General features: G+C 45.3%; 1 protein-coding gene across 3 annotated transcripts; it reads left to right on the top strand.

The window, feature by feature from the left end:
- Nucleotides 1-23952, top strand: IFNAR1 (interferon alpha and beta receptor subunit 1). 3 transcript variants are annotated; one of them, XM_045036672.1, is made up of 12 exons: nucleotides 1-137; nucleotides 321-469; nucleotides 4152-4275; nucleotides 9700-9878; nucleotides 11247-11404; nucleotides 11514-11652; nucleotides 12802-12916; nucleotides 16350-16549; nucleotides 16664-16821; nucleotides 19544-19694; nucleotides 21350-21495; nucleotides 22620-23952. In XM_045036672.1, exons 1-12 carry the CDS (start codon nucleotides 16-18, stop codon nucleotides 22857-22859), a joined length of 1881 nt encoding a protein of 626 aa, XP_044892607.1. In that variant the 5' UTR covers nucleotides 1-15; the 3' UTR covers nucleotides 22860-23952. The 3 variants fall into 3 exon arrangements, with proteins under 3 accessions (XP_044892607.1, XP_023094563.2, XP_044892608.1); XM_023238795.2 differs by having other exon boundaries at nucleotides 16350-16552; XM_045036673.1 differs by lacking the exons at nucleotides 1-137; nucleotides 11247-11404; nucleotides 11514-11652 and having other exon boundaries at nucleotides 16350-16552.
- Nucleotides 23953-24547: the final 595 nt, after the last annotated feature.

Genomic DNA, 24547 nt, shown 5'->3' with positions numbered 1-24547 from the left:
AGAGGGTGAGCCGCCATGGGCGGTCACTGGCGGGAAAAAGGAGGAGTGAGGAGCACAGCATACTGCCCACCGCCACTCGAGAAGCGAGCGCCCGGCCCACCTCCCTCCTCGCCGGAGTCCACCAGCGCCCCAGATTCGTAGGAGGGGGAGCCCGCGCAGAGGGCGGGGCGTGCGCGGGGGGACGGGGCGAGCGCGCGTCGGGGGCGGGCGAGGAGAGGCGGGGCGAGAGCGGGGTCAGGGGTGGGAGGCGGTCGCGGACAGGAGGTGACTGTGCAGTGGGCGGGGCGAGGGGCGGAGCGAGAAGCCGCTTTTGCGCCTAGGGTTGCCTTGCGTGGTGGGGTTCTGCCCGAGGTGACCGAGGATGTGACTGGCCCGGCCGGCGGCGGCCAGCGGAGGATGTTCTCCCTCCTGGGCGCGACGACCCTGATGCTGGTTGCTGGAGCGCCGTGGACTTTGCCCGCAGCCGCAGGTGAGAGACGAGGGGTCCGGGGTGGGGGGTGGGCATCAGGCTGGGCGGTAGGGGCGTTGGAAGCCTCCGCCCTTGGAGGCCGGTGGAAGGGGCTGATGTCTGGGAGACCTCTGCTCGTCCGTGGTCACAGCGCTCAAATCGAAAATCAAGAGGAAATAGTGTTCGAGGATCCTTCCACGCCGCTTGCTTGGGAGCCAGCGCCCCCGTCCCCCGGCAGGGGACGCCCTCCCCGCCATCCCTCCCCGGGTTCCCACCCTCGCGGTGCGGGGTGTTCAGAGCCTTCCTGTCGCCTTTGTGTCTCTTTGAAAAATCCGGCAGCTTGACTAGAGCCTTAAAAAATAACCAGGGCTTTAGCCGCGAGCTATGCTGCTGCTCCTGAAACCGTGTCTCAATTCAGTAAACAGTTATTGAGATCTTAATGTTGCTCTCTTTCAAAGTCATAAAAATATTCATGCTTTTTAAACCTAGTAAATGCAATTCTGGACCCTAGCTTCAGAAAATTATCCAACATGTGGGAGGAAATTTAATATGGGAGGATGTATGTGTTTGGATTTATGTCAGACTTAAGTAGATAGTAAATCATTTCTGACCATCAGTAGGCATGTGAAAAGCTGGAAGCAACCAATTGTGTAAATTGTACACGGTACAAAGGTGAAATAGACTTGTTGTCAAAAGGATATTGCTGACAGTAATAGGACAAAATCTGAAATCGAAGATGCTACTTAATGACTATTTCCAAGTCCTTTTGCATTTTTCAGTCAATTATTTGGTGGTCTCCCAAATGCCAAGATGCCCCTAACTTCAGGGTCTCTCTCCTTCAGCAGTAGAAGGACTGCATCCCAGAGGAAATCCCTGGTTCTACCCCATCAATGTCCTCTTGTCTCAAGGCTCAGAATTGCTGGCATTAGACTGGTCTAAACTGGAGACTATAAATGCTTTCGGATCTTTTATTGATTCCCATAAACCCAATCCCTGCCCTTTGGCTGCATAGAATCCAGAGAGTTACAACAAACGGGATGGGAATAAAGTTTAGAGGAGTGCAATAAGGAAAAGTAGTCTCAGTGATGAAGTCACAGAGAAAATGAATGTAAAAAAGAAAATTGAGGGAGGGGAGACTCAATAAGGAGCTCCCCAAATTAAAAAAAAAAACATTTTCAGATGTTTTCTAAGATGCCTCCCCTTTTGACTGCATACCATAATATCTCCAGCTGGAAAATAGAGGAAGCAGTCCCAATAAAGAAAGTTCTACATGTGGACTCCTATGGTCGAAAGTCTGCAAGGAGATAATTGCTTGCCTTGAGGCAGAAGTAAAGGCTAGAAATACGGTAGGAATACATTTTAAAGCCAGTCTTAACGAAAGATCAGTCCTTTGTGATGTTGAAGAAATTCCTGTGAACTCAGCATTAGGCTACTGAGAAATGCAGGTTAAGTATGAAGCTATATAGACCCTGCCCTTAAGGAATTTGTAATCTGATGGCAGATATGTGCGTGACACAAAGAAGCAATTGAGTTTTGTTTTTTAGTTTGTTTGTTTGTAACATCTTCTTTCAATGAGTTTTGAGGTCCTGCTAGATGTCAGGTACTGTATTGAGTATCTACTTTAGTGTGAAATTAAGCAAATGGATTCCTGCTACAGCAAGATACTCAAGATACTCAAGATACTAACCTTGAGAGCAAGGTTAGTATGGGCCGCAGTATTTGAGCTTCAGTATTTGAGCTTCCGTGAGCTGGGTCTGGAGTGTGAGAGGAAGAAAAATTCAGGTTGGAGGGGCCAAAAGGGAAAAATAAGAAGACAGGAAATCCAACTGGGGGAAGATTTGTACTCAAAGCATAAGAAATAAAGCAGATCTCTAGATAGAAGTCCTTAAAACTAAACAGAAGAGGGGCGCCTGGGTGGCTCAGTCGGGTAAACATCCGACTTCGGCTTAGGTCATGATCTCGCAGTTCACGAGTTCGAGCCCTGCATTGGGCTGTGCTGACAGCTCGGAGCCTGGCGCCTGCTTCAGATTCTGTGTGTCCCTCTCTCTCTGCCCTTCCTCAGCGCATACTCTCTCAATAATAAATAAAACATTAAAAAAAAATTCTTAAAAAACAAAAACAAAAACAGAAGGGTTCAGGCTTGTTAATGAACACCTTTGCAAGTTCCTGTAGGGCTCGGCTGACATGATCAACATTCATACCTCTATGTCTCGATTTTGTCATGTGAATATTTGGTTTCTGTCAGTAGCTGTTGACTTTGAATCACACCTGTCTCATTCTCTATGAGAATATATGAAACGTGAACATAGAATGTGAAACCAAACTGAGGCTGTTACACAGTGGAACCCTGTATCCTCTCATTGCTTCTAAGATCAAAGAAAATGTTTATACAGACTATTTTTTCTTTTTTTTTTAACCTTAACTAAAGAATACTTTTAGTGCTAAAAAATGCCAACTGTAATCTGAGATTTCAGCAAGTTGTAATCTTTTTGCTGGTAGGTCTTTTTTTTTTAATGTTTAATTTCTTTTCGAGAGAGCACAAGTAGGGGAGGGACAGAGAGAGAGGGACAGAGGGAAGGGACTTGAACTCACAAACCACGAGACCGTGATCTGAGCTGAAGTCGGACGCTCAACCGACTGAGCCACCCAGGCGCCCCAAGGTCTTTTTTTTTTTTTAATTAATTAGTTTGTATTTATTTATTTATTTTTGTCATCATGATGAAGGCATTAATCCCCATCTCCTAGTTCACCCATCCCCCACCTACCCTCCCTCTGTTAACCATTAGTTGTTCTGTACAGTTAATCTGTTTCGTGGTTTGTCTCTTTTTTCCTTTGCTCATTTTGTTTCTTAAATTGCACATATTAAAAGAAGGGGCGCCTGGGTGGCTCAGTCGGTTAAGCATCCGACTTCAGCTCAGGTCATGATCTCACAGTCTGTGAGTTCAAACCCCACGTCGGGCTCTGTGCTGATGGCTCAGAGCCTGGAAGCCTGCTTGCGATTCTGTGTCTCCCTCTCTCTCTGCCCCTCCCCTGCTCATGCTCTGTCTCTCTCTGTCTCAAAAATAAATAAAAACATTTAAAAAAAATTTTAAACTTGCACATATTAATGAGATCATACAGTGTTTGTATTTCTCTGCCTGACTTACTTCGCTTAGCATTATATTCTCTGGCTCTCTCCATGTTGTTGCAAATGGTAAGATTTCATTCTGTACTACAGCTGAATAATATTCCATTATACCTACACACCACATCTTCTTTTTCTGTTCAGCTACTGACAGACACTTGGGCTGCTCCCATAACTTGGCTATTGTAGGTAAAGCCGCAGTAAACATAGGAGTGCATATATCCTTTTGAATTACATTTTCACATTTTTTGGGCAAAGAGACATTTTTTCAAATAAAAGACAATTTCCCTTTGTTTCTTTTCTCCAGCTTTACTGAGATGCATTTGCCATATAAGGCTAACTTTTTGCAGATTAAAAAAATCTCAGCCTGTCTCCAGCTTTCTCAAATGCAGAGATATAATTAGCAGCCTCCCTGGGCCGCGAGCACTCATTGGGTTTTTGTTTTAGATTTTTGTACATGCTTTATTATATTTGAATGCATTCACCCTTTGATCAGTGATGTGAAAGGAAGACTCACGTTTTAAAGAGTATGCACGGTGTATATGTAACTGTGTTCTTTTCTGTTGCCTTTATTTATAGGGGGAACAAATCTAAAATCTCCTGAAAATGTAGAGGTCCACATCATTGATGATACCTTCACCCTGAGGTGGGATGGGAGCGATCCAGCTGGCGGGAACGTGACTTTCTCAGCAGATTATCAAGTGTATGTGACTCTACTGATTGGTTTGCAAGAACCACCTGAATAATTTCAAACCATTGTAACCCTGTCATTTACTTCTCAGGGTTGGGAAACCATTGGCTTTTCCATCTTCTAGAGGAATTTTATGTCTGTGTGATATTTATGCCTTCGTTTCTACAAATTCATCTTTGGGTGTTTCAGCAAAAGAGGTCTGGGGCATAAGGACCGCAGACAGCTCCTGTAGACCACGCTTTTCTCTTCTAGATGCTCCGCCTCCTTTGAGTATAAATTAGGGTCGGAACTTGAACGTGTCTTGAGGACATGGGAGAGGGCCCCAAAAGGTCTATCCATGGTCTTGGAATAGGCCACCCGCGCCCTGCCGGTCAGGCTTTACTATCTCCATTAGGCACAATGTTTTCATTTTAGATACAGGACCTCGCATTTCCACAGACCCTGTTTCTGGAGTTTCTGTCTCCTCCCTGGTGCTGATTTCCTACGTAATAGCTGCCAAGATAATTGGGCAGGTGGGGAGTTGCAGAAGAAAGGATTACAGAAGGAACACAGCTCAGGAAGCACAGGACTTTGCTTTGGGTGTCCTGGGTGTTAAGTGATCCCTGTCCGGGGTGATCTGTGTCCAAGAAAGAATGGCCGGTAATTGGGCGGTGAAGAAACGGGGTGCAGGACCTCCAGAACCAGGACGCTCCCACTTCAGCCACAGCCCCGGCACCCTCCTCCCATTGATTGTTCTTTGGAGTTTTGTTTGTTTTTTTAGGTTTATTTATTTATTTTGAGAGAGAGAGAGAGAGAGAGAATGAGCAGGGGAGGGGCAGAGAGAGGGGGCAGAGGATCCGAAGGGGGCTTCTGTGCGGACAGTAGACAGCCCGACACAGGGCTCGAACTCACGAACCGTGAGATCATGACCTGAGCTGAAGTTGGACGCTTAACCGACTGAGCCACCCAGGCGCCCCCTCCAGTTGGTTGTTAATAGAACTGTGAGATTAATCCCACAGCTTTAGTAATTAGCATGTGTGTACTTGTGCATGTGTACATAGATATATGTGTGTGTGCGTGTACACACACGAACTTGTATACGTACATACATGGTTTTTCTTGGAATTAATTATTTAAGAATTTATCTCTAGAAACTCTTTAAGTTGAACTTGGAGTTTTGTCACTTTTGTTCTTTGCTCTCATTGAGAACTTTCTCATGAAACAACTGCTTTCAGTATAACAAAGGTCATTTCGGATACTCTTTTTTTTTTTTAATTTTTTTTTAACGTTTATTCATTTTTGAGAGACAGAGACAGAGCATGAGCAGGGAAGGGGCGGAGAGAGAAGGAGACACAGAATCCAAAGCAGGCTCCAGGCTCCGAGCCATCAGCCCAGAGCCCGACGCGGGGCTCGAACTCACGAGCCGCGAGATCGTGACCTGAGCCGAAGTCGGACGCTCAACCGACTGAGCCACCCAGGCGCCCCTAGATACTCTTAATTAAAGCTACCCTTTTAATAAAGAATAGTCATAGACAGCGCTCTTGTACTGTTGTTCCTCCGCATCCTGTTGCTTATCCTGAATTCTCCAGCCCATAATAGCCTTTTACCCTTTCTGACTTTATTTTTTATTTTTTATTTTTTTTATTTTTTTTTTCAACGTTTATTTAGTTTTGGGACAGAGAGAGACAGAGCATGAACGGGGGAGGGGCAGAGAGAGAGGGAGACACAGAATCGGAAACAGGCTCCAGGCTCTGAGCCATCAGCCCAGAGCCTGACGCGGGGCTCGAACTCACGGACCGCGAGATCGTGACCTGGCTGAAGTCGGACACTTAACCGACTGCGCCACCCAGGCGCCCCTACCCTTTCTGACTTTAGCATCGAATGCATTATTTCACAGTGTTCTTATTCTACCCTGTTCTACTAGCTTTATAAATAATTGCCTTGTAAAAATATGCCAGACCACCAGTTTAAGGAGACAGTGTGGCGATGGTGTAGTGTCGTGAGGACTTGGGCCAGGCTGCTTGGGTTTAGAGCCGTCCCGTGCTACCTATTCTGTCCCGGTTTTCTTGCCTGTTACGTTGTGATAATAAAAACTAATATGACCATATATGTTTATCATCCAAACCAAGACACTTTTCGGAGTTAGAAGGGGCAGTTCATTTTAGATAAGCGAGAACAACAAACTACAACCAGCACCACCCCACGCACGCTGAGATGGGGCACCCCTGTAATAAGGTGTCTAACTCTGAAGGCTGTTAGAAGTATATAGAACAGTTGTATGGAAGGTGCCCAGAGCACTGACGTGGAGTAAATGATCAGTGGAAGTTTAGTTAATCGCAGCAGCAAACAAATATTTTTTAACGTAGTGTTTCTCAGAACATAGGACATAGGCACTGGTGATAGATGCCGCATAAAAAAGCTGTTAGGATTCCGGCGTCTGTAGAACACATGCTAAGACATCAGTGTTTGTGATCTATATCTACAGTTCATTATGATGTACGTAGTGTTTAGTATTGATTCTTTCATTCAGTAAACACCGAGTGCCTCCTGTGCCGAATCCTCCTGTGGGCGCTTAGAATATATCCGTGAATAGGAAAGACAAAGGTGGCAGGTGATTATGTTATGACACTGGTTTTATGAAATGACTTTTGTGTTGGTTACATCATCAGTTTCAAATTCTATTTTGTTCCGATCTAAATACTTTTATGATAAAGTTGAGTTCGGGGCTTGTTTTTTCTTTAAGTAACATAAAAGCAGCTACCTCTGCATTAGCTCCCCCGTCTACAGAAGCATTGGAATCAAGGATGTAAGTGCATCTCCTGGAACAGGAAAGAGGTAAAGAGTGAGAGTGGGTTAGAACCATGTCAAGACTTGGTTTTAGAAGTGTTATAAGGTCGGGGCCCCTGGGTGGCTCAGTTGGTTAAGCGTCCGACTTTGGCTCAGGTCATGATCACACTGCTCGTTAAGTTCAAGCCCCCCATGGGGCTCTGTGCTGACAGCTCAGAGCCTGGCACCTGCTCTGGATTCTGTGTCTCCCTCTCTCTTTGTTCCTCCCCTGCTCATGCTCTCTCTCTCTCTCTCTCTCTCTCTCTCTCTCTCTCTCTCTCAAATATTAAAACCAAACAAAACAAAAAAACCCACAAAATTTTTATAAGGTTTTCTGTTTATATTAAGAGTTTCTGGATTTTTAAAAATAGATTCTGGGGATGCCCGGCTGGATCAGTCAGTTGAGCATCCAACTTGATTCCAGCTCACATCATGATCCCAGGGTTGTGGGATCTAGCCCTGCGTCGGGCTCCATTCTGAGTGGGGAGCCTGCCTAGGGTTCTCTGTCTCTGTCTCTGTCTCTCTCTCTCTGCCCCACCCCCACTCTTTCTCTCTCAACATAAAAAATAGATTCTGGTGTGGAGAAGTGTCTCAGGAATGGTATCATTAAATGCCAGCTCTACCCTCACAGCTCAGATGAGTAAAATAAAAAAGGGAAACCGGCCAGGAATGAAGCTTCCACATGCCAGTGTATGTTTTTGGCAGATTTTTCAAAGGTTTCTTTTTTGAAAAATGAGATAGATTTGTATTGGGGTCCTCAAAGAACTTATGTGGCTAGATCACCCCTGGAGTCTGTTGTCTTAAAGCATTTTTATTTCCATGTATTTCCTTTATTTATTTATTTATCTATTTATTTATTTATTTATTTGAAAGAGAGAGAGAGAGCGCGCACCCAAGTGAGCTGAGCGTGGAGCCTGACGCAGGGCTCAATCCCACAACCCTGGGATCGTGATCTGAGCTGAACTCAAGAGTCAATTGCTCAACCACCTGAGCCACCCAGGTGCCCCTTAAAGCATTTTTTAAAAAAAAATTTTTTTTTTTTAACGTTTATTTATTTTTGAGACAGGGAGAGACAGCATGAACGGGGGAGGGTCAGAGAGAGAGGGAGACACAGAATCGGAAACAGGCTCCAGGCTCTGAGCTGTTAGCACAGAGCCCGACGCGGGGCTCGAACTCACGGACCACGAGATCGTGACCTGAGCCGAAGTCGGATGCTTAACCGACTGAGCCACCCAGGCGCCCCGTTAAAGCATTTTTAAAATGAAATCTACAATATTCTCCTTCCCTCCTCGTCCCCCTCCCCTCCGAGGAGCAGCTTAGGCTGGAGCCATGAATTCATCTTGACAAAAATGCCTTCTCACCAGATAGTTCCTCTGCCTGGTTGAAGGTAGACAGGGCTTCACATAGGCAAAAAATTTCGAAACCTGGCAAGTTTCCTCTCACCTTCCCGTCAGCCTCCTCGGTAGGTCAGGCAAAGTGACATGTGGCAACGTGACCCTTTCCCTTTTAGGTCCTCCTTGCCAACTTGATTTCTTCCTGTTTTTTGAAGAATCCAATATTGATCAGTTCTACTTTGGAGTGGACTAAATCCACTTCAAAGAATTTGTTAATTTTTGTTAACATTTTAAGTTCTTTGTCTCTAGTGATGCAGCAGAATTACTGCAATCAGCGAGCCAAAGGGACGGTTTGGTCTTGATGAGGGCAGGGGAAGTTTCCAAACCATGCTGATTCTGAGGTCTTTCTTTGGTCTGGTAAATCTGTTCGTAGGACAAGTTTAGAAGGGCGTCATCGGGGCGCCTGGGTGGCTCAGTCGGTTGAGCATCCAACTTCGGCTCAGGTCATGATCTCACAGTTCGTGGGTTCAAGCCCCGCATCGGGCTCCGTGCTGACAGCTCGGAGCTTGGAGCCTGCTTTGGATTCTGTGTCTCCCTCTCTCTCTTCTCCTCCCCTCCTTGCAGTCTGTCTCTCAAAAATAAAAATAAACATTTTTTAAAAAAAATTTTTTTAAAAAGAAGGGAATCATCAAATCCAGTTACCAAATTTTCGATAAGGAAAAGATCCAGAAATAGCAGTTGGCCAGAAGTCACACAACTATTCTTAACAAAGTTCGCTGTTACCTTACATGTTATTTCTTTCTCTGCTTTTTTGAAATCCTTCCTAATACAAACCATCACAAAATTATAGAACTGCAGTAAAAAATTAACTCTGTCACGGGGTTCCTGGGTGGCTCCGTCAGTTAGGTATCCAGCTCTTGATTTTGGGTCGGGTCTTAACCCCACAGTCATGGGATTGAGCCCCACACTGGGCTCCGTGCTGGCAATGGAGCCTGCTTGGGATTCTCTCTTGCACTTGTGCACGTGCTCTCTTTCTCTCTCTCTCTTTCTCTCTCTCTTTCTCTCTCTTTCTCTCTCTCTCAAAAACATTAACTGTCAGAATTATTCCATTTTATAAATAATAACTTGGTATATATGTATTGAAAAAGTGCGGAGTTGCAGAGGAAAACGTTAACAGGACCTCAAATAGAAAAAATAACTACTTAGACCAGCTTTATAATGTCAGGAAACAGAGACTGTGTTTAACACTTGTATTTATATATTTTCTTATGCATTTATTTGCCTTTTTATTTTAAAGACCCAGAAATGATACTTGGCTAAAATTGCCTGGGTGTCAATCTGTTACCAGCACCAAATGCAACTTTTCTTCGCTCAAGCTAAATGTTTACGAAAAAGTCAAATTGCGTGTAAGAGCAGAAAGAGGAAACGAGACTTCTCCATGGCATAACGTTGACGCATTCGCCCCATTTGAAAAAGGTAAGAAGTCGCCAGCTGCATGACAGTATATTCTTCATCAAATCTCACTGCAACAGCTCACTTCGTAAGCCTGTTCATTTGCACGATGTGAAGTCTCCCATTAAAAAAAAAAAAAAAAAAAAAAAAAGCGGGCCACCTAGGTGACTCATCGGTTAAGCGTCCGACTTCGGCTCAGGTCGTGATCTCGCGGTTCGTGGGTTCGGGCTCTGTGCTGACAGCTCGGAGCCTGGAGCCTGCTTCCGATTCTGTGCCTCCCTCTCTTTCTGCCCTTCCCCTGCTTGCTCACATTCTCTCTCTCTCTCTCTCTCTCTCTCTCTCTCTCTCTCTCAAAACCAGATAAATATTAAAACAAAAAAAACTCCCAAGAATGATCTGTATCCCTCTCTGCACTTCTCTGCCTGCCGCTCAACCTGCAGCCTTCTACATCAATTCCGTCCCTCATCACTACACAAAACCACTCTCCTCCAGTACCCTGGTGACGTCAACGCCGAGTGAGTCCCCAGCCCTCTTCTAGATCTCCAGGGCCCTGCTCCCTCCCAGCACTCCTGCGCATCGGATCCCTCCTTTGCCACTTTGTTCCGGCCCCCCTGACCTTTCAGTGCCCCGCGGCTCACGGGGCTCGGTCCTCGCCTCTTCTCTTTCTACGCTCATCCGCTGCTAATCTGGCTTTCGAGCCCATCTGTATGCTCTTGAAAAAGGCCCAACTAGGATGATCTTTCCACAATGTAAATCACGGCAGCATGGCTCTCCTCCGATCTCACCCCGACACTGATTAACTACATGTCACTGATTTAACTACATGAACTAGGAACTACTACGGAGTTCTTCCTTTGTCATCTGGCTCCCAGCTACTCCTCTGATCTCCTTTTCAACCATTCAGCCATTCAAGCCTCTTCATCATCTCTTGCAAAGGGGGAGCACATTCCCACCTCGGAGGCTCTGCACTTGGAGCACCCTCGGGCAGGAATACCTTTTCCCTACGTAATGTGCATGGCTGCCGCCCTTAAGTGACTTATGCCTCTGAGCACCTGTCTCAGAGAGGCTTTTCCGGACTAATTTACCTAAAACAGCCCTTGCCACCGTCCTCTATCCCTTTATGTCACTTCATTTTTCCGTATAGCACACCACATTGTATGTATTCGTTTATTTGGGTGTTTGGGCGTTTTTTTGTTTTTTTCGATTGTCTTTTTTGTTTGTTGGTTGGTTTTGTTTTTTGCCATATGCCCCACTGAAATGTAGGCTCTGCGAGGGACTTTCTCTGTTTGACTATGCCAGGCACATATGAAGCACTTAGAATCATTTGCCAACTGAATGTTTTGACCTTGTGTTAATGAAATTGTTATAATAAATACGTTGGTCTTTTTACAGCTCAAATTGGTCCTCCAAAAGTACATTTAGAAGCCGAAGATAAGGCAATAAAAATAAACATCTCCCCACCTGGAGCAAAAGGTGGTGTCATGTGGGCCCTGGATAGTTCGAGTTTTACATACAGCTTAGAGATCTGGAAAAACTCTTCAAGTGCCGAAGTGAGCATGACTTTTACCTTTGTTCAGCAGAAGGGCAAAAGGACATGAATCTGTTCCAGATTTTGACTGTGTACTTTTTAACAGCAGAATTCTATTTGTTTTATTATAGATAAAGACTAAAACTGTTTATCCCAGAGACAAAATTTATAAACTCTCACCAGAGACGACTTACTGTTTAAAAGTTAAAGCAAGACTTTTGCCGAGAAAAATCGGTGCCTATAGTCCAGTGTATTGTATAAAGACCACAGGTAAGGAGGAAGTTATGCTTTAGATTCAGTAGCTGTATGTCCGGATGGGCAATCTTAATTGTGGCATTTTTCCCCCTTGGGTTGCTGGAGGTTATATGATGTTTAATAGATGTTAAAACAAAAACATTATCACCGCCATTACATAAGGGGGGAAAATGTCACAGCGTTTGGGATTTTTTTTTTTTTTTTTGTCTCAAGTCCAGAGGAATGAAAATTCTGCCTAAAAGTCTAAATAATTTCTAATGACAAAAACTGATTTTTATTCGCTCAGAATCCACAAAGTAGCTGCCAGGGGAGCAGTTAGTTTTCCAAAAAGTATACCTTTATAAGTGAAATGTTCAAATGTGAAAGCATGCTGACATATTTCGTCAATGACATCTTGCCAGTAATGAAGGCCTGGGGTTAGGAGCTTAGATTTGTTTGTTATTTTGATCAAAGTTTTTTTTTTTGTTTAATTTTTTTTTTTCAACGTTTATTTATTTTTGGGACAGAGAGAGACAGAGAGTGAGCGGGGGAGGGGCAGAGAGAGAGGGAGACACAGAATCGGAAGCAGGCTCCAGGCTCCGAGCCATCAGCCCAGAGCCCGACGCGGGGCTCGAACTCGCAGACCGCGAGATCGTGACCTGGCTGAAGTCGGACGCTTAACCGACTGCGCCACCCAGGCACCCCTGATCAAAGTTTTATATGCTTTGTTTTCAAAATCAAACAACACAGAAGGGTTTAAAGTTTTCCTCTCCTGCCTCCTTACCCCTGGTTCCGTTTCTAAGTGACGAGCACTGCTCTCATTTTGTACATATTCTTTCCTGCCTTGGTCAGGGCGCGTGTAAGCATACGCACGGACCTACAGTTTCTTGGTTTTGGCTTTCAGAATAAAAAAATTGGATCCTGCTAGATCTGTCTTTCCACTTCCCCGTTTAACCTAATGCACTGCGGATCTCTTTGTGCGTGAGCACATACAGATCTATCACATTCTTTTAAGTGGCTGCACCCTACTGCATTGTGTGAACATATACCAGAACTCACTTAGCCGTTACCTCGTGATAAAATGTAAGCCTTTTATTTTCTTTGCCGTGCCGCTAAGAATTCTTACCATACGTTATCTCCCTAAAGTAAAAATGCATGCTTTTCTGTGTCATCTTTGTCTTCTAGTTGAAAATAAGCTGCCTCCGCCAGAAAACGTTCGAATCGATGCTGTAAATGACATCTATGTTCTTAAGTGGGATTACGCATCTGAAAACATGACTTTTCAAGCTCAGTGGCTCCAGTAAGTCCTAGTCCATTAGTTTCCTTTTGCACAGTTTATTTTGCACAGTTCGTTATGGTTCCTTTCGTTCCACTTCAGCCCCCCCCACTGTTCCGGGCACACATGCTGACTGATGGAGACGCGTTATCCTATATTGGAAACGGGATGTTTAATACCGGTTCCTGCTCTGCCGGTAACGGACTGGATGACACTGAGCTAATCCCTTACTCTTTTGGCCTCACTTTCCTCATTTGTTGTAAGATGGGCACACTCTCATGATATCTCGAGTGCCCACTGGCTCTTTTTCTTTTTCCTAAGTATGTGTCTCGTTGTGTGTGTCATTTCCCCATTCTGCAATACTTGACACGTGACCCTGACCTGTTCTTCAGAACTCGCTTTTTCCGGGAGTCCTTGAAATGATCTCAGCCCAGCCACTCTGCCTTGCTCAAGTCAGCCTTCCCATTTTCTTGACGACTTCATTAGTTTTGACCGGGGTTTTTAGTGATGACTTCAGTGGGAAATGGAGAGAGCCGGGAGAACTGTGCTCTCGCCGACACTGGATGACGTCTAGGCGCCGCAGAAGTGGGTTGAGATGCGGTTCACATTGACCGGGAGGTTGTAGGGGATAAAGAGGCAAATCAGGTGGAAGGAGAAGGGGGCCGTAGGGGAGGAAAGGGATGGGAAAGAAAGCTCTGTTTAGAGCAGAGGGATAGAGGGACCAGACGCAAAGAAAGAAAGAGCCAGGAGAGAAGCGAGAAGCAAACAGGGCGAAGGGAAGTGGATACTGACTCTGCTGGACTTTCTCTGTCCTTCAGTGTTGGTCGTGGAATAGAAATGCGCCCCCGTGCCTCCATGCATGCCCACGAACCCTCAGACGGACCAGGAAACCGTGCAGTAGTCTTTTGTGTTCACTTCCCTCCTAGCAGGATGCTGAATGATAGGGCCACAGACGAGAGAGGGATGGAGGTTTCCGGTGGCCCGTCTCGAATTATCTTTTGGGTACTTGGCCCACTGTACAGAGCCTGGAAGGGACTGTAAAGGGGCAGCCGAATACGGCCCGTGGTTCCTGAAATCCAAAGCGGGTAGCTGAGGTTGCATAGCAAGGTGTGCTTTGGGGCTGAGGAGTGGTGTACAAATTAAAAGGTGACAGAAATCGAAAATGCGAATGTGGGAGTGGGGCTGGAGAGGCCAAAGGAGCCGCGTGGAAGGGGAGGAGATGTGAACAAGGCCTGGATTGATGAATCACGTTTTAAACTGGACGAGACGGGGCACATTAGGCAGAGCTACACCACACGGGAAACTCGGGCTGCGAAGAGATTTAGAACTAGGTCAGCACGCCTGGGTGGCTCAGTCGGTTAAGCATCCGACTCTTGATTTTGGCTCAGGTCATGGCCTCACAGTTTGTGAGTTCGAGCCCCGCATTGGGCTCTGCGCTGACAGTGCACAGCCTGCTTGGGATTCTCTCTGCCCCTCCCTCCTCTCTAAATAAGTAAACTTTAAAAATGATAGATAGATAGATAGATAGATAGATAGATAGATAGATAAAATTAGGTCAAGGTAAGGGGGAGGTACAGTTTTCTATTGCTCTGTAACAAATTACCACAAATTTAGCAGTGTAAAGAGGGCTGTTACCTCCCACTGACTTCGGGTCAGGGGACCAGGCCTGGCTTACATGGTCCCTCTGCTCAAGGGGTCCCAAGGCAGCAGTCAAGGTGTCATCTGGGGCTGTGGTTTCATACAGCCCTCATAGAGGACCTTGGCTTCCTCTCCTACACTCATGTGGTTGTTGACAGAATTCATTTCTCAAAGCTATAGGACTTGTGGTGACCTACTCCTTGGAGGCCATCAGGAGAGAGAATCTCAGATCTCTAGACCTCTTTTCGGGGGCTTGTTTGATGAGGCAGGTCCCTCAAGCTTAGTGTCATTCAGTTAACGAAGAGTCTGCTGATTTGGGACCTTAATTTCATTTGCAAATCCCTGTATCTTTGCCATATAATGTAACCTACTCAAGAGTTCATGGATTCTGCCCACACTCAAGGGGAGGGAATATATAGGACATGTGCACCAAGGGTGAGAATCTTGGGGGCCATCTTGGAATTTTGCCTACCATGTGGGAGAAGACCCGCGTTGAGAACAGTTGAACCTTTGGTCATGGGAGAGAAGTGGGAGAGAAAGTTGAATAGGTAGGATGGAGTAAGATAAGCTTAGCCTCAGACTGCCCTCTAGGCATTTGGGTGCTGTTCAGAATTTTACACTGAGGGATAGGTAACATGAGGTCCATATTCAAGGAGGGTGAAGGTTGCTGCATTGTATGTGATGCAGTGAACCACTGAAACCCCAAAGACAGGAGTACCAGTTAGGAGGCTATTGTAGTTCCAAGCCTGAACTGGGATGCTTCGAGCCGTTGGTTTCTGAGCAATTTACTTGACCTCCCCAGGCCCAGTTAGGTGCCCACGTTCTGTTTAGACTTGCTCTTATCACCCTGTGGTGTACATCTCCCATTATAACAGGCAGCCATTGGCGTGTGGGTGGATGTTTCACAGCTGGTTTTCCAGAAGAAGAAAAAGCCTTATTTTTAATGTTTGCCAAGTTTTCATGATGTAAATGCTCCCACTGTGGTCACTTTTTTTTTTTCTTTTTACTGTGTTCACTTTCAAGCTTCCAACACGATGTCACCGAACGTGGCGTTGGGAAGAAACGCACAGCAAAACTCCATTACATAGTATGTCACCACATAGATACGATAGGCGTGAATAGCTTTGAGCACAGATAATAAAATATAGTCAAATAATTAGGACAGAGGACTTTCGAGCCAGATTGTGCTTCTGACCCACCAGCTACAAATTAAAAAAAAAAAGACAAAATGAAAAAAGAGAAGAGTTTGGAGTATTTTTATTTTTAATGCAAACTCTTTGTAAGCTTATACAATTTGATGATTTTTTTTTTAATATCTTATTTACTTTTTGGGAAAGTGCATGTGGGGGAGGAGTAGAGAGAGGGGGACAGAAGACCCGAAGCAGGCTCTGCACTGACAGGGTGACAGCAATGAGCCCGATTTGGGGCTCGAACTCTCAAAAACCGGGAGATCATGACCTGAGCTGAAGTCGGACGCTCAACCCACTGAGCCACCCAGGGGCCCTGCAATTTGATTTTTAATAATGGCTTTTAATAATGGGTTCGCAGCATTGCTGACTATTCAGCAGCTGTTTTTGTGTGCTAGCACTGGTCAGCCCCGGCACACCCGTGCTTTATCACATTCTGGAACAAGGTCTTCGGTTCTCTGCGTCGTATGGACGTCTCTGACACCGTATTGCAAGACACTGAGGGTGGGGACTGTTTACCTCTGTAACCTTAGTCCCTAACAGAGTGTCTAGCATATTATAGGTGTTTCATAAATACTTATGGAATGATTATGTTTGTAATAAAAAATTTTTTTTTTTTTTTGTCTTAAAAGTGCCTATTTTAAAAAGATTCCTGGGAACAACTCAGGTAAATGGAAACAAATGCCAGGCTGTGAAAATGTCAAAACTACCCAGTGTGCCATTCCTCAAAATACTTTCCAGAAAGGAATTTACCTTATCCGTGTTCAAGCATCTGATGGAAATACCACATCTGTTTGGTCTAAAGAAAAAAGATTTGATGCTCAGTTACAAAAAAGTAAGCCAGTAGCTTTTCCTCCGGAATGTGTTTCTCTGATTTGATGCAAATTCTTAACGCTGTTTTCCTAAGTCCCAAGTTGAGCATCGTGTCTGTACATTTTTTTCCTAGGTGTCCTCGTTCCTCCAACCATTAACATGAAACCCACGAATGAGGTTTCCCTGCGGGTCTTTATTGGCGCTCCAGAAGAGTCTGAAAACAAGTCTGTGAACCAGCATTACTCACTAATTTATGAAGTTGTATTTTGGGAAAATACTTCAAATGCTGAGGTAAAACACACACACACACACACACACACACACACACAACAACAACAACAAACTATGTGCTGCAAGTTTGTAATGTAGGGCTGTAAATGTGATTTGGGTAAACAAAGTTTGAAGTTAAAATTTTGGCAAAATTTGTAAACTCTAATAATGTTAGCATCTTTCCATGTTTTGCGTGCTAGTTATGGATCATCTGCGTCTGGGCCCGTTTGTTTTTAACACTCAGATCCCTGAGCCCTTTTACTACTCAAATCAGAATCTCCAGAGGTAGAACTCAGGAATTTGTGTTTTTAAAATGATTCCTGGGTATTTATCTAAACCAGGGTTGCTCAATGCTGTTGACCTTTGGATTGGATCATTCTTTGTGGTCAGAGTTGTCTTACACATTATGGATGCCAGGATCATCCCTCCCAGTCAGGACAACCAAAAAAACCTTTAGATGTTGCCAGATATCCCTCGGAGGCAGGGTACCTCCGAGGAGGTGAAGAATCTTAGATGGTACAACGGTTTGTGGCCCTCCAGGAGGAAACCATGCCTCCAGAGTTCAATTTCACTCAACAAAATCAATTTCGTGGCAAGGGAAAGATTAGAAAACAGTCGTCTAAAAAGGCTCCTGAGCTGGGGGACTCCTGAAAAAAAAGGTTAAGAAACATGGGTTCAAATACTAAAATTCAAAAACCATGGGCAAAGATAATATACAACATCACATAATACACATTATTTCTAGATCTCTTTTCCCTGTGGAATTACAATCAAGGACTCAACCTTTAAAAATCTTAGGCAGTCGAGTGGGGTGAATTCTGTAACTTGACTTCATTTTTAGTTGGAAATCTAAGAAGATTCCAGTGACTTGGCTGCTTTCAACTATCTGAACACACTGTAACCAAAGCATAATTTAGGACACTGAGAATTACAGTCAGTTCTCAGTTATCCCTACATCAGGAAAACCTAAATATGTGTCTCAAGCCACCAAATTGTGTAACCTTATGCAAGGTGCTTTACCTCTCTGAGATTTTGTTTCCTCTTTTGTAAAGTGGTGGTAGTCATAGTAACTACATTTTTTTTTGAAAGGATGTTTATGTTTATAAGGTTTAAAATGAGGCAACATCTGAGGGGTACCTGGCCAGCTCAGTCGGTGGAACTTGTGACTTTTGATCTTGGATTGTGGTTTGAGCCCCATGTTGGGTATAGAGATTACTTAAAAAAATTTTTTTTAAATTTTTTTTTAACGTTTATTCATTCTTGAGAGACAGAGAGACAGAGCAGGAGTGGAGGAGGGGCAGAGAGAGAGACAGGGAGACAGAATCCGAAGCAGGCTCTAGGCTCTGAGCTGTCAGCACAGAGCCTGATGTGGGGCTCAAACCCATGAACTGTTGAGATCATGACGTGAGCCGAAGTCAGATGCCCAACCTACTGAGCCATCCAGGTACCCCTTATTTAAAAAATTTTTTAATCTTTTATTTTAATGTTCTTATTTATTTTTGAGACAGAGAGAGACAGAGCACGACTGGGGGAGGGGCAGAGAGAGAGGGAGACACAGAATCGGAAGCAGGCTCCAGACTCTGAGCTGTCAGCACAGAGCCCGACACGGGACTCGAACCCACAGACTGTGAGATCATGACCTGAGCTGAAGCCAGACGCTTAACCGACTGAGCCACCCGGGCGCCCCTAAAAATCTTTTAACACGAGGCAACATACGAAAATACCTAGCACATGACTTGACAGATAGTAGAGATTAAATAATTTCACTGGCCATCTTGTCCTGTCTGGCCAGTACGGCAGTTACTACACTCACGATAGCAACTCCTATTTATTGAAAGCTTATTAAGCAGCAGGTACTGTGGTAAGTAATTTACGTCAACTGTCTCAGTCATTCTTCCACAGAACAACCCTGCCAGGCGATCTGATTGGTGAAATCGTTCAGCAGACACTTGGGATGGAGTGTCTGTCCCCTATTCCTTCCCTGATTGATGCGGAGCTTTCGACAGTGGAACGTGGCTGGGTGTGATGTGAGCATAGTTTGGCTTGGCACTCAGACTTCTCTCGTTTGCCAGGAGGGAACAATGCTCCACCTGGTTTCTGGTCCAAGGAGGATGAGGGACTCGTGGAGGAGACTTAAACCTGACCCACCGCCTCCATGAGGGCTCCCCAGCCAGTCAGAAGATGTTGGGGGGCGAGGGGGGGGGAATAAATGTGTTTTCAGCCACAGGACGTTTAGTGTTATTATGTAACACTGCACGTTACTTCGTTGTCCTTGTTTCGTGATGTTGTTACACAATATTATGGTGGCCATACCCGACTACTACAGGGAGGTGCAATAATTGTCTTCGTTTTACAGATCTGGAAATAGGGCAGGGAGAAATGAAATAACTTCGCCAAAGGCCACATAGCTATACGTGATACCTTAATACAGGCAGTTTAAGGCCAGAACCCCCCACTCCTGAGCAGAGGCAGTACAATGGCAATTAATCCAAATCAACGGCTCCTTATAAATTAGAGTTGTCTTAGGACTCTATCTTACTCTTTTTTTTGGAAGCAGCATTTTTAACTTTGGTTTGGTTCTGATGTGTCATCCAAAACAAATTTATATTTCTTAAATGCACTCCAACTAAGTGGTTAGGAGGGGCCAGTCCTAGATATTTAGAGAATTCAGGAAAGTGACATTCCCTATCTGATTTCCTACGGTAACTAAATTTTATCAATGATCTCCTTATATTTTTTATAGAGAAAAACTCTAGAGAAAAGAACTGACTTTACTTTTCCTAACTTGAAACCACTGACTGTGTATTGTGTCAAAGCCAGAGCACTCACTGAGAATGAAAGGTGGAATAAAAGCAGCGTTTTTAGTGATCCTGTGTGCGAGAAAACAATACCAGGTCAGAATCTTTCATTATATCTTTAAAAAAATTGTTTTAATGTTTAGTTTTGAGAGAGAGAGAGAGAGAGAAGACCGAGTGTGGGTGGGGGGAGGGGCAGAGAGCAGGGCAGACTCAGAATCTTAGGCTCCAGGCTGTGAGCTGTCAGCACAGAGCCCAACGCGGGGCTCGAACCCATGAACCGTGAGATCGTGGCCTGAGCCGAAGTCGGACGCTTAACCAACTGAGCCACCCACGTGCCCTCGTTGTATCTTTTTTAAAAATGTAACTAGACTTGGGGCGCCTGGGTGGCTCAGTCAGTTAAGCATCCGACTCTTGATTTCAGCTCAGGTCAATGATCTCACGGTTTGGGAGTTTGAGCCCTGCATCAGGCTCTGTGCTGATGGCATGGAGCCTGCTTGGGATTTTCTCTCTCTCCCTTTCCCTGTACCTCCCCTGCTTGCTCTCTCTCTTTCATCAAAATAAATAAACTTTTTTTCTTTTTTCTTTTTTTTTTTTTTTTGTTAATGTAACTAGACTGGGGCGCCTAGGTGGTTCAGTCAGTTGAACATCTCTTGATTTTGGCTCAGGTCATGATCTCACGGTTCATGAATCCAAGCCCCACATCGGGCTCTGTGCTGACAGTGTAGAGCCTGCTTGGGATTCTCTCTCTCTCGCTGTTTCTCTGCCTCTCCCCAGCTCGCTCGCTGTCTCTCAAATAAATAAACTTTTAAAATAATTCAATTCACTGAGATTGTAAAATATTTCCTTTTTGACTACTTTAAAAGTATAAAGAGGATATTTTCTTCATGAACTACATGAATCAAAAGTAGACCTTGAAGTTAAGTCTTTCGGTTTTAGAAAATATTTTTCTTTTCTTTTTTCTTTTTAATGTTTTATTTTTGCGAGAGAGACAGAGCACAAGCAGGTGAGGGGCAGAGAGACAGGGAGACACAGAAACCAAAGCAGGCTCCAGGCTGTGAGCTGACAGCACAGAGCCCGACGCAGGGCTTGAACCCACAAACCATGAGGTCACGACCTGAGCGGAAGCCGGACGCTCAATCGACTGAGCCACCCAGGCACCCCTAGAAAATATTTTTAATGCACAATTCAGTGTTTTTGAATGTGTTAAATTTCTTCCAGTACCCACATAATTAATTGCTCTTACCAGTTACTCTTTAGCATTTAATAAAACTATTTTTGACTTTTTTTTTTTTTACATCATTCTTAATACGATTATCACGCGGAAATCGCTTAAGTAGCTCAATTGTGAATTTTGTTATGAGGGAATGGTGAAGTCCCATGTTGTATTTTCCAGTTCCTAGTGTTGACCTGTAGGTACTTACTCGTCACAGAATGGTTTTAATTAGGCCAGCTGTGTGTTGCAGAAATGCTAGAGAATACTTGGCACGTTGGGAGCCACATGTCAACGGTGGCCTCCTTCACTAAGCCTCTCTTACTTCACTGGCCAGGCCACCATCTTTAAACGGAAATGGGTTGCCCACAGCTGCTGTATGCTCAGTGTTACCAGAAATATTTCTAAGGGCGTATGGTTGCGTACGTTTTATGTTTCCTTTCACGTGGCTACGTGTTATGCGCACACAGTATCAGCACTATTAACGTGTTTGCGTGTCAAAACTTACGTTGAGGCTAAACATCACCTATTTCTGTTTTAGGAAGTACTTCCAAAACATGGCTCATAGCTGGGATTTGTGCTGCCTTATTGTCCATCCCGGTCGTCACTTACGTTCTGAAACTATTCCTGCGATGTGTCCGTTATGTGTTCTTCCCATCAAGTAAACCTCCTTCCACTATAGATGAGGTATGTTACTCTTCTGTGTCGCCAGGTGGATTTTTCTTAAAATGAACGGGAAGTACGTTTCGTTTCAACAGAATCCATACTTTTTTCTTGTTACACAGAAACTAATACAGACTGGGCTGTTTTCTTCAGCTTTCAGTAAATTGGCTTTAGAAACAGCCATTTAACATCACATAACGTGGACTGGTAACATGTGTCCGTCATCTCCTATTATTCTAGCAGTTCGGCCCCTGTGGCATTTGTTTTACCATTGAAAGGCTTGGCAAAACATAAGAGACTCTTAAAAACTGAGAACGAACTGAGGGTTGATGGGGGGTGGGAGGGAGGGGAGGGTGGGTGATGGGCATTGAGGAGGGCACCTGTTGGGAAGAGCACCGGGTGTTGTATGGAAACCAATTTGACAATAAATTTCAAATTAAAAAAAAAAAAAAAAGAAAGGCTTGGTAGTCACCAAAAGCCTACCACATTGTCGTGAGTTGCACAAAGCGTATTCTGTAGATGACATCACAGACAGGGAAGTAAGGAGAATGAGCCTCCTCTCGCGATACCTCGCAGGTTCCTGTTTGGCACACATGTGAGGGGAGCCGATTTAATTAATGAAAGCACTCGATGATCAAGGCCCAAGCGCAAGGACCTGGCCTGGGGATGGTGGGTTCATCTAGGTGGGCTTCAGGCTGCCTGCCTCGAGCGTGTCGTTCGGGGCTCCGGCTTTGCAGCTCCAGAGACGTGGAGGCGAATTGTTGATCAGCCACAATCCGTCTGCACATGTTCACTCTGTGAGCTCCAGCCGATCACTGAAGAGAACCTGGGCGAGCGCCCTTACGGGGTAAAATTTCCAGACACCCTCGCCACAATCCCAGAGCATGCCCCCCCCCCCCGGTCCGTTCTCTCCCGCGCTCACCAGGCCCCTGACCCTAACAGTGCTCAGATGTACGTGACCTCACAAGTGGCCGTGTTCTAAACCTTAGACTGGGGTCGATAGGCTCTTCGCTGACTTTTTTTTCATATGCACGCCAAAAGACAGCTTTTCTTGGTACTGGATGTAGGAGACGGAAGCTAGGTTATTAGTAGGAAACTGTTAACTCTTTTAAACAACCTGTTTCCATTCCTCCCCTTCTTTAAATCAGTATTTCTCTGAGCCGCCACTCCGGAACCTCCTCCTTTTCACTTCTGAAGAGCAAACTGAAAGGTGTTTCATAATCGAAAATACAAACATTATCACCACAGTAGAAGAAACTGAGCAAATCGGTGAAGATCACAAAAAATACAATTCCCAAACCAGTCAAGATTCGGGAAATTACTCGAACGAAGACGACAGCAACGACAGCAAAAGCGGTGAAGACTTCCCGCAGCAGGAAGCCGAGTGACCGGAAGCGAGCCCTACACCCTCCGGAAGTTGCGTGGGAGGCACGCCGGAAGTGCGAGCTGCGCCGCTCGGTCCCTCCGCTCCGCTTGCTGGGGAAGGAAAACATCTCCAGGTCGTAGGTCCTAAAATACAGGCAAGCAGGTGACGGCGGTATTTGCAAACGGAAGAACACAGATCGGGACACACGTTCTCTGTATTCTTTCCCACGTGTGGAGCCGTGACCGAGGGTGGTTAATTGTGTTCCTGTCGGGTAACACGGTCACCGTGCTGCCTGTCGCCGCGCGTCACCCATTCGTTCGCCATCCTCCATTCCCAGTGTGATAGTTCAGGATTTTTCGGGGAGCAGTTAGACACTCTTGTAGGCCCTTGGGAAATTTCCTTAGAGAAGCCGGTTCCGTTACCACTGGTTTTCTGGAAAACAGCTTAGTCCAGAAAACATCTGCAGATGCCAGGAATGGGATCCGTAACATTTTCAGGGGACTTCTCTCCGGGTATCCCCGAAACACTGGCTCTACATCACAGTTACCTCTCCCTTCTGTGGTTGAGGCTTCAAAACAGGTAATCTTTTGCTAGACCTTAACACTTCCCGATTCAGAACTTAATTCACAACTTAGTAGAACAGTAGCTTCTGAATTCGCAGCCACCGAAGTTACAGAGAAAGGGCAAACTGTCTAATTAGAGAAGTTAGGATTTTTTTTAGCAGAAGGAAGTATGTAGAGGTGAGCCAGGTGTATGCAGGAAGGCTTGAGACCAGAATTTGCTACCGATAGAGTAAGAAGTAGAAGATAATGCAGCAGGAGGAAAGCAGGTGACTTTAATGAAAAACAAGAGTAATGTGTCTAATCAACTTTTAATTATTAACATGCCGTGTGGTCGCTTGTTGCTAGGCTCGTGTGCCATTTTTTTTTTCCTTTCTCAGTTTTATGGAGATGTAATTGACCTGTAACTTACCTGTGTCGTGTTTCAAACCCGGCCAGCTTCTCTGTGTGTGTAGCTGTGTTCAGGCATCCCTTTTGTTTCGTTTACGTGTGCTCAAGAAAAGGAAAATGTATTGCCGAGGTGAGGAAGAAAATGTAACTGGAAGGAAAACCTAATTTTAAGAATTACGTGTTTTCCAAAGGCCACCTAGAGTTTATATTTAAACTATTCACGGAGATCCTTCCCTTAGGAAGGAAGTCTGGGAGTTTTGGTGGCCTCTGAAGGGAGAAGAGATGGGAGTGACATGGTGCGCTGGGACATCTGTAACTTAAGGCCAGTATTGTGTACTTGGTGGTCCCCACGGAGGTGACAGGTTCCTCCGTGGGGAAGAAAAGGTTGAAGGCGGCTGCCGTGGGGAAGGCCGTACACCTGCACGTCATGCGCTCTCCGGGAGTCCTGCGCTCTCCGGGACCTGCCGTCCAGGCTGCGGGCAGAGCGCCGCGGGGGTCAGGAAGGCCCCGGAGCCCCTCTGAGACACAGGCCTGCGCTGGGGAGATCCCTGAGGTGACCCGCACACATTCGCCTTTTGATCTTTCTGACCGGAGACATTTCCTTGCAGGCAGACCTTCTGGGTTGGCCCTCTGTAGAGGTGATAGGAACGTGTTCGGACACCCTGTCCCCCACCCTGTGGCTTTCATGCCAAGCTGATGGCGACGGTCCCGGCCAGCAGCCAGGGCCTAGATTGACCCCGGCAACAAAGCTGGGCCCCAC

This window comes from Felis catus, chromosome C2 (genome assembly GCF_018350175.1).
Source record: "Felis catus isolate Fca126 chromosome C2, F.catus_Fca126_mat1.0, whole genome shotgun sequence".
NCBI lineage: Eukaryota > Metazoa > Chordata > Mammalia > Carnivora > Felidae > Felis > Felis catus.
This window is presented reverse-complemented; position numbering and strand designations above follow the sequence as displayed.